Below are 10,490 nucleotides of genomic sequence, written 5' to 3'. Positions count from 1 at the left end.
TGTATCAGCGTCAAGAGGGAGTCCTGCGTGTGATCGGCTACGGCTCCAGCTTAAAAACTACAACACTAAAATGGGCCATCGATGACCGTTTCCATGACTATCAATTCTACACACTGCACTTCACCGCCTACAATTTTTTTTGGAGAAATGTCCTGTGGTCTAAAGAAACTAAAATTGAACTGTCTGGCCATAATGAGCATCGTTACGTTTGAAGGAAACAGGGGGACGTTTGCAAGCCTGAGAACACCATCCCAACTGTGAAACATGGGGGTGGCAGCATCATGTCGTGGGGTTGTTTTGCTGCAGGTGGGACTGGTGCACGTCACAAAATAAATGGCATCATGAGGAAAGAACATTATGTGGAAATGCTGAAGCAACATCTTAAGACATCAGCCAGGAAGTTAAAGATTGGGCATGAATGAGTCTTCCAAATGGACAATGACTCGAAGCATACTGCCAAACTGGTGACAAAGTGGCTTAAGGGTAACAAAGTCAATGTTTTGGAGCGGCCGTCACTTGAAAAAGCATGTGCGAGCAAGGTGGCCTAAAAAAAAACTTGGCCCAGTTACTCCAGTTCAGTACACCAGGAGGAATGGGCCAGAATTCCTGCCAACTACTCTGAGAACCTTGTAGAAGGATATCAGCTGGAGGATGGGTAAAGCTTGGTCCTGATCACGATCCCTGAGAAGTTTCCTAGGTGATGTTTACACAAATTATTTTTCCCCCTCATCGGTTCATATCTATTACGGTTTATATCAAGTAGGCTGTTCCTGTAGGAAAATGTGGTTCATGTGTCTCTAGTTAAACCCAGAGACACATTTCAGATCTGAGTCTTCAACTTCTCGACAGGGACGAGGCTCTGGAAAAGGGTTGACTCTAAGTTTAAAAGAAGGCACCACTGAGACATGTTTTAATCAGGCAAAAATTAGACTGAAGCAAACAGTATCAATCAATCGGAAACTGAACTTTAACTGGCGTAAGGACTCGTACTGAACTATAGCAGTCAAATGTCTTCCTTAACGGAGAAGAACTTGATCTGGCCCCAGAATTTAACTGCTGTGGAGTCAGACCCAACTTGTCCTTCAAAAGTTGTCAAAAAGCGTCCCAGATAATTCAATAAATCATCAGAATTTCTGTCACATCCAGAATAACTTAAACATGAGCGCTGCTAAGACTTATTTCTACTCTACGATCATCTGTCACATAGACTATTGTTTAACTACTTGGTCTCTTGCCACACAACACTTAAAACCACTGAAAACCTCTATAAAAGACGCCTAAAAACCCATTTCTCACCATCACTGTCACGCTCTGAAAAAGCACAGACTATCCCAAAGAACAGTTCATTTAAAGCTCAAATGAAGAGACAATGTGACTTTGACTTTTCTATAGAGACATATTTGCATTTTTGGGCAAAATATGAAGGGGGCGGGTTTAAAATGTAATTGTTTTGACTGAGGCCAAACTGACTGAAATAATGGGGACTGTGCAATGACTGGAATGCGCAATTAAGGGCACTGTGCAATGAGTGAAGTGTGCAATTTTTATTTGGCCCTTTTGTGACTCCAGCCCTTGGGAAGGAAGATGAAAATGATCCTTTGGCTATAAACCGGTGAGTTTACTTTCACGTTGTATCATGTCTGTTCATGAGCGTCCACTGTACCAAATACATAAATAAACTGAATGTGGTGCATACAGTCACTTCACATTTATTTGTAATTAGAGCAATACTGTAATGATTCTTAAATTTCACTACCCAGCAACACTGCAGCAGATCCTCATTCTGATTTCTGATTGGCTGGAAGTGTAAAATGGCAGCTCTCCTTTAATACGAACTGCATAATGAGACTCTTAATGAGGCGTAAACAGGCTGAAGCACGTCCAGAGATTGAGACTTCACTTCTGTTTCTGCCGGTGTTCACCATGAAGACTTTTGTCGCACTAATTCTGTTGGGAATCCTAATAAAATCCAGCACATCGAGTGAGTACTCTTTACACGTGGAGTTCATTTAAGATCGATCGTGTTCAGGTTTAACTTAACCCTTCTCCTGTTCTGAGTCACAGTTGTTTTGACGCTCTGATGCTCTTTCTCTCATTTTAACTGTGTGATCGGTTTTACAAAAGAGAAAAGTTCATCTGGATTCACGATGATTCAGCTTTAAGTTAGAAACCAAAACAAGAGGGTTTTTTTTTTTTTTATATGGAACAGTTCCAGCAGTAAACGTGTAGAATGAGATCTGGATCAGTCTAGTTTAAACTTTGGCTGAGTCTCATAGATAATATAACACATTTATTACATAGTTGTATTTATACTTTCTGTGCTGCAGATCTGAGAGTTTATTTGGCAACACATGATGTGAAAGTTCATTCTACATTTTTATTGGTTTAAACATGATTTAATGAAAATGAAAACAATGTATTTATTTGTATTCATCTTTACATATATTTGCTGAAATTTAAACAAAAATACTTCAGACAGGGGCCACAGTTTTCTAATGTAAAGTGAGCTGGAGCCAGAGTCGATGGAGCTGGAAGTGCGCCTGTGCCATCCATCCATCTTCTTCGTCTTATCCGGGGCCGGGTTGCGGGGGCAGCAGTCTAAGCAGGGACTCCCAGACTTCCCTCACCCCGGACACGTCCTTCAGCTCCTCTGGTGGGACCCCAAGGCGTTACCAGGCCAGAGACACATAGTCCCTCCAGCGTGTCCTTCCCTGGGGCCTCCTTCTCGTGGGACATGCCCAAAACACTTCCCCAGGAAGGGGTCCAGGAGGCATCCTGAGCAGATGCCCGAGCCACCTTGGAAAGCAGCGGCTCTACTCTGAGCTCCTCTTGTGTGACCGAGCTCCTCACCCTCTCTAAGGGTGCGCCCAGCCACCCTGCGGAGGAAACCCATTTCTGCCGCTTGTAGCCGCGATCTTGTCCTTTCGGTCATTACCCAGAGCTCATGACCATAGGTGAGGGACGTAGACTGACCGGTAAATCGAGAGCTTTGCCTTTGGACTCAGCTCCTTGCTTACCACAACAAACCGATACAGCGACCGCATCACTGCAGACGCTGCACCGATCCACCTGTCAATGTCACGCTCCATCCTTCTCTCACTCGAAAACAAGACCAAAGGTTCTCCACCCACTCGGAGAGAGAGGGCTGCCCCTATGATCACGTCCTATTTAGAACACAGGGGCAAGCAGATGAGCTATGTCCATTTGTATTGTCTGTGCATTTATATACATGGTCTATGCCTCTGACACACAGTGAGAGAAGTCTGTCTGATTTACAGACCCGCTTCAGCTTTACCTTGGACATGTTCTTGTGTCAAAGCTCGTCGTGTTGGGGAGCAGCTTCTTTTAGTTTTATCATTATGTGTTTTCATCTTTACTGAAATATTCATAAAATACATTTATTTTACATTTAACGTTGATCTTCTTCCCACAGTGATTCACACTCTACGATTACTTCAAACATCTTCTTCTCAAGTCCCAAACTTCCCAGAGTTTGTTTCTGTTGGAGTGTTGAATGGTCTGGAGATACTGCACTGTGACAGTGAGATCAGGAGGATGGAGCCCAAACAGGAGTGGATGAAGAGAGTGACAGAGGACGACCCAAACTTCTGGTACTGGACCACTCGGCTCTGTGTGGATTCTGTGCAGACAGGCAAGGAAAACATAGAGAAAGTAAAACGACGCTTCAACCAGACTGAAGGTTTGACACTTTCACTTTGACACAATGAGATAAAGGTTTTCTACATTATAATAAAAGGACAAACTTTGGCACTTTCACTGTCCTGTCCTATGTAATTTTACTAGTGTTTTCCCAGAACTTACAGTACTCTTTGCTAAACTTTCAAACCATCAACGGTAAATATTGCCATATTGATTTTATGAGTTTAAAAATGTAACTGATTTTTTTTTCTGAAATGACACTCTTTAAATCCTCCAGCAGCATTAAGCAGAAACAGACTCAGGTCCTGATGTTTGTGTTCCAGGTGTTCACATGTGGCAGTGGATGTTCGGCTGTGACTGGGACGATGAGACTGATGACATCACAGCATATGTTCAGTTTGCCTTTGATGGAGAGGACTTTATTTATCTGAACGTGAGCGCAGAGTCCTGGGTCGCTGTTAAACCTGAAGCCTTAATCACTAAAGAGAAGTGGGTGAAAAGTGGAGCAATTCAACTTGCCAAACAGTACATCCACAAACTCTGCACTGTGGGGTTGAAGAACTATGTGCGATATGGAGAGGCAATTCTGAAGAGGACAGGTGAGACGAAACATAAATGGTTCTCACCACCCACCCTCTCACCCACCCAGAGACGGTGGGTGGTGAGAACCATGGCCTTAGATTTGGAGGAGCTGATTCTCATCCCATCCCTTCACACTTGACTACAAACCACTCCAGTGCCTGCTGCAGCTCCTGGCTCAATGAAGCCATCAGGACATCAGTTGCCAAACCGGACCGGCTCCAGTCCTTGGTTGCAACTGAATCCGAGGTTCCACTATCGATTGGATTCACCTCTCCGGTACCCTGGAATAGATCCTACCGGGAAGGCTGAGGAGTGTGACTCCCCTATGGGGAATTGGAACACACCCTCCGGTCCTTCTTCTTAAACAGAGGGACAACCACCCCGGTCTGCCAGTCCAGAAGTACTGTCCCCGACTGCCACGTGATGTTGCAGAGACAAGTCAGCCAAGCCTCACAACATCCAGAGACTTAATATTCTCAGGACAGATCTCATCCACCCCTGGAGCCACAGAGGAGCTTTAACCACCTCAGTGACTTCAGCCAGGGTGATGTATGAGTCCACCTCTGAGTCCTCAGCCTCCACTTCCCCCTATGAAGATGTGACCGTGGGATTGAGGAGATCCTCAAATAATTCCTTCCACTGTCCGACATCACTAGTCGAAGTCAGCAGCTCTTTGCCAGCACTGTAAACAGTGTTGGTGAAGAACTGCTTCCCGATCCCGACGTGCCAAATAGTTTGCCAGAATCCATTTGAGGCAGTCTGAAAGTCCTCCTCTGAACTCCTCTCAAACTTGAGTTCTTGCCTTTGCAACCGCTCGGGCCACGGCTCGCTTGGCCCATCGGTACTCGTCAGCTGCCTCAAGAGTCCCTCCCTGAACCGCCATCTTAACATGATGGATGGGTTTGAGCAAATGATCCTGGGAGCTATGATGCTTTGTGCCCCTGGTAGGGTTACACCTGGCAAAGAGGTCCAGATGTTGATTGGAAGATCAAGGCCAACTACATCGCCTGGACCGGTGCCACCGAGCTCCCACCCTGGAGCCAGGCCTGGGGTGGGTGCGTGAGAGCGAGTGCCTGGTGGCCGGGCCTTTCCCCACGGGGCCCAGCTGGGTTCCGCCCAAAGGAGCGACATGGGGCCATTTCAGTGTTTCAGTTACAACCTGAAACAATCGTCCTGAGGATGTGAGACAGGCTTCTACTTTGACCATGTTTAAATCCAGGCTCAAACCATGTGACATTTTAATGTCTTTCTTATTCTGTAAAACATTTGAATGAATGTAGATTTACTTTGTCATTACATTCAAATCAAACATTATTCAACTTGTATAGGGTCGTACATAACATCTCTATCATGACCGAAAGGGTTTAGGCTGAAGTAAAGAAAAAAATACTTAAAAACAATAATGCCTAACCCATATTAATAATAACACAAGATTTCAAAGAAAAGCAGCATCACTTTGAATTACTTTGTGTAGGATCTGTGCTATACAAATAAACTTGGCTTGCCTTACCTTGCATCCTGTGCCCATATGGGTAACGACAGTGACACCTGGAGGGGTGTGATTGGAAAGAATGGCCTCCCTGATCTGAACCCGAGTGGTGTTTTTTATTGGACTTCAGTGCTAGCCACAGTCCACACCGAACACCATGTCCGAGCACAAGGCTGTCCATCAGTGCACGTGGTACCAGGACACCTTAGGTTGGAGGTTGATGATCGACTTTGTTGTTGTGTCATCTGACCTCCATCCCCATGTCTTGGACACTCAGGTAAAGAGGGGGGCTGAGCTGTCAACCGATCACCACCTGGTCGTGAGTTAGATCCGTTGGCTGGCCAGACCTGGCAGGCCCGTGAGGGTCTGTTGGGGATGTCTGGTGAAGCCCTCTGTCAGAGGGGTCTTCAACTCACACCTCCAGGACAGCTTCTCACAGATCGCGGGGGAGGCTGGGGACATGGACTCTTAGTGGGCCACATTCTCCGCCTCAGTTGTCAAGGCGGCTGCTCGTAGCTGTGGTCATAACGTCTGCAGTTACGAACCTGGTGGTGGACACCGGAAGGGATGCAATCAGAGAATTTTGTACCTTCAAAATGGCCGTTTCGTTGAGAGCTCATTATTACCACACCCTGAGACTTAAATTCTTTTAACAACTTTAGACAAGTTTGTTAAGGTACAATGTCTAGATTTGAACATCAGCGTATTGTGATTACAAACAACCACATGGTCAGTGGTAGGATGTGGTCCCCACAGACTTTATTTACTCTGACACATACGCAATGTGTGCAAGAATTTTCATCAGATTATGAAAATCTATTTTCTTTTGCTTTCTATATGCTCCCACATGACACTTCTCTATAAAAATACAAAAACATGATACAAAACTGTACACAGCAATTTGACAAACCTGGTGTGATGTGCAGTAGTTTCATTAATGGGATGCAGCTGATTGTGTTGTGATAGTGCTCTGAAGGGGGAGTGACTTGACTTAGCGTGGAGAGTAAAGGGAGGGGGAGGCCCAAAGTATCAAAAACGAAAGTGAAACTTATAAAATGTCTTAATATGTTGTTTTGGCAAATACAATAAAAGGAAATACAATGATCTAAATATATTATGTGTTACAGTTAATTCCCCATAGAAGTAAAATACCCGCTGTATATAATATAACTCCTGTGGTGTTGTGTAGAGCTCCCCCTGGTGGCCCTGCTGCAGAAGTCCTCCTCAGCCCCCGTCACGTGCCACGCCACAGGCTTCTACCCCGACACAGCCAGGCTGTTCTGGACCAAGGACGGAGACGAGGTGCTGGAGGACGTGGACCCTGGAGAGATCCTGCCCAACGGAGACGGGACTTTCCAGACCAGTGTGTCCCTGGACCTGTCCTCTGTCCCCTCTAAGGACTGGGGCAGGCACCACTGTGTGTTCCAGCTGTTTGGGGACGAAAATAAACATGTGACCAGACTGGACCAGAGCAAAATCAGGACCAACGGTGAGAGGGGGCGCTGATGAGACCTGAGCACAAACTTAAGATCATACAATTTAACCCAAAATGACAAATGTTGAGTTTATTGTGAAGGATCAGAGTCAAACCCAAAGTCCAGACTGTGGTGACAGTGTGAAGGAGCAGGGAACATCTGTGGAGCTGTTTGCACCAATGAAGAAACTGATACTCAAACTATAAACTATTAAACTATTAACATTTATTTTTGTTTTTCAGGCAAAAATCCCCCAACCTCCATCATCACTCCTGTAGTCGTTGTGGGACTCATCATCATCATCATCGCTGCTGCTGTGGCTCTGTTTGTGATCAGACGAAAAAGAGGTCAGACAGGACAGTGCTATTTATATGATAAATATGATCATATTTAATGTTAAAGAGGGGGTATTGTTAGAATGTTCCCTCATCAAAAACATTAAGAGGTTTTAGATGTCAGCCATGTATGTTTAAGTAATTTAGCAATCTCTCCTGGCCCCATTTAAACCCTCCTTACGGTTTGCAGTACGAGTCTGTACAAGGCTCCACCCACAAGCCTACGTCACCCATGCTCCCACACAACAATTCTCCACAAATATACAACAACATGATACATGATGTGATGTGCAGCAGTTTCATTAGTGGGATGCAGCTATTTGTGTTGTGATAGTGCTCTGAAGGGGGAGTGAATTAGCACAGAGAGTAAGAGGAGGGGAGAGTCTGTTTTCGGCAAATATGACATTTTCAAAACATGACGATCTAAATATGTTGCAGTTAATACCCCATAGAAGTAAAATACTCCCTCTTTAATATCCACGTTGAACTGCCAACTTCTTGTGGTGGGAGAGTTTGTGTAACTGAATGATCCTAGGAGCTATGTTGCCCCTGGTAGGTTCTCCCATGGCAAACAGGTCCTAGGCGATGGGATTAAGAGCAGTTCACAACACCCAAATTAACAGTCATACAACAAGGACCACGACGTCTCCCGGTATACCACAGCTACGGCCCCACCCTGGAGCCAGGCCTGGGGTTAGCTCAAATGCAAGTGCTTGATGGCCAGGCTTTTGCCCACGGGGACCAGCCGGGCTCAGCCCGAAAGGAACAATGTGGGTCCGCCCTCCTGTGAGCTCACCACCTGGAGAGGGAGGCATAGGGGTCGGGTGCATCTCTGCTTTTTGCAAATCATGTGGTCTTGATGGCTTCATCGAACCAGGACCCGCAATGTGCACTGGGATGGTTTGTTTTAAGCTTGAAACTTTTCAATGTTCTTTTTCCAGCCCGAAACAATCAACGAGATGCTCAGATGAGACAAAATCTGAATCCTGTTACTCAGGCGACAAACTGTGAGTGCTTTTAAAATGTCTAAAAAGTGTTTTCTTTCAGACAAATGACAGTGTTTATTTAACAATTATTTAACTAACTCTGTTAACTTAAAGCACCTCTGACAGGTTAAACTACTCATTTTAATAAAAAACACAGTTTATGTCAAAATATTGCCTAGTGTAGCACTTTTGCTATTAGACAGAGGAAAATAAACTACTGGACCAGTGAATGGCTCAAAGGAGAGATGAATGAAATGTAAAAAGAGCCACAGTCAAGTGACCTTTAAATGGAAAAGCCTCAAAGTTTTATTAAACGGTTAACAGACAAACATGTAACAAATCACTGGCACTTAGTTTGTATAAGGCACCTTTAAAACAACCTTTATATTGTCTCCGTCCTACCTCAGCTTTGGCCCTGAGTTTGTAGATGTGGCGAAAGGACGAAGTGCTGCTCTACGTGGAGTCCTTTGTACCGCACTCCCATATCTCAGTGGGAAGTTCAGAATCCTGAACCTTCTAACTTCTCCCGGGGAAAACGGTCTGGCTAGACAACAGGTTTGCGCCGATATCTATTAATATTTCTCCATAGTGTTCTACTAATGGCTGCTCTGCTGTGCGTGCTCGTGCACTGTTGTACGTGCTTCTTTACTCTGCTGTGCGTCATTCGCACTGCTGTGACAGTCCTGGCTCTCTGGTCTAACAGGCCCGTCTCTCCGCTGTAACAGGCCCGTCTCTCCGCTGTAACAGGCCCGGCTCTCCGCTGTAACAGGCCCGTCTCTCTGCTGTAACAATCCCGTCTCTGCTGTAACAATCCCGTCTCTCTGCTGTAACAGGCCCGTCTCTTCGCTGTAACAGGCCCGTCTCTCCGCTGTAACAGGCCCGGCTCTCCGCTGTAACAGGCCCGGCTCTCCGCTGTAACAGGCCCGGCTCTCTGCTGTAACAATCCCGGCTCTCCGCTGTAACAGGCCCGGCTCTCCGCTGTAACAATCCCGGCTCTCCGCTGTAACAGGCCCGGCTCTCTGCTGTAACAGGCCCATCTCTCTGCTGTAACAATCCCGGCTCTCCCCTGTAACAGGCCCGGCTCTCCGCTGTAACAATCCCGGCTCTCCGCTGTAACAATCCCGGCTCTCCGCTGTAACAATCCCGGCTCTCCGCTGTAACAATCCCGGCTCTCCGCTGTAACAATCCCGGCTCTCCGTTGTAACAGGCCCGGCTCTCCGCTGTAACAATCCCGGCTCTCCGCTGTAACAGGCCCGTCTCTCCGCTGTAACAGGCCCAGCTCTCCGCTGTAACAGTATTTTTATAATCACGTTGTTTTTAGCTATTTTAATTACGTTTTTAGTCAACTTATTTATTAGTATTTGACCATTTTTCTCTCATAGCTCTGATTAGACTAATAAACATCAGCAAAAGCACCTTTATTCTTCTTTATTAATGTTTAAACTGCCAGAAAAGTATATATTCCTTGTGTGTGATTTTTCCCTGATTTTCTGGATGGACTTTGATGACATAGAGGGATTCTATTTTAGAACTTAGCGATACTTTCTGTATTTTTGTACTTTTTTCCCCCAAAACTGACTCTGAAGAATATTTAGCATAGGGACTATTGTGAACAATATACAAATGGGGCAAAAGGTCCTGTTTCCCATCATGCAGCAGTGGACATATATCACACTAAAGGCAGAAAACAGCTACGTTCTGGTCATTTTGGTTAAGGCCACGTTTCTTATCTGTGGCCTCCTTTCATACAAGAATGTGGGAGGGTTTAAAACACTGGTGCATCTCACTTTGTTAGACTCTACTCACTTAACACCACTTTAGACTCTGCTTTGAATGTTGCTGGACGCTGCCTTTAACTCAACTGTTTTGCTGTAACTGACGATAAAATTCTACAGAACAAATCTTGTGCTTCTGTGTCTGTTCTTCATGCAACACAATAGAAACCAACAGAAACGTTGTGGAG

The 10,490-nt window shown here is 45.4% G+C and overlaps 1 protein-coding gene across 1 annotated transcript; it reads left to right on the top strand.

Moving 5' to 3' along the window:
* Positions 1 to 1,881: 1,881 nt before the first annotated feature.
* On the top strand, positions 1,882 to 8,954 carry LOC117392644 (H-2 class I histocompatibility antigen, Q9 alpha chain-like). Its single transcript, XM_033990762.2, has 7 exons — positions 1,882 to 1,981; positions 3,434 to 3,700; positions 3,984 to 4,259; positions 6,921 to 7,220; positions 7,449 to 7,553; positions 8,483 to 8,548; positions 8,935 to 8,954. The coding sequence occupies exons 1-7, from the start codon at positions 1,924 to 1,926 to the stop codon at positions 8,952 to 8,954; spliced, it is 1,092 nt and encodes a 363-aa protein (XP_033846653.2). The 5' UTR covers positions 1,882 to 1,923.
* Positions 8,955 to 10,490: the final 1,536 nt, after the last annotated feature.

This window comes from Periophthalmus magnuspinnatus, chromosome 3 (genome assembly GCF_009829125.3).
Source record: "Periophthalmus magnuspinnatus isolate fPerMag1 chromosome 3, fPerMag1.2.pri, whole genome shotgun sequence".
Lineage (NCBI taxonomy): Eukaryota > Metazoa > Chordata > Actinopteri > Gobiiformes > Gobiidae > Periophthalmus > Periophthalmus magnuspinnatus.
The sequence above is the reverse complement of the archived record's forward strand: the minus strand, read 5'-3'. Positions and strand labels throughout refer to the sequence as shown.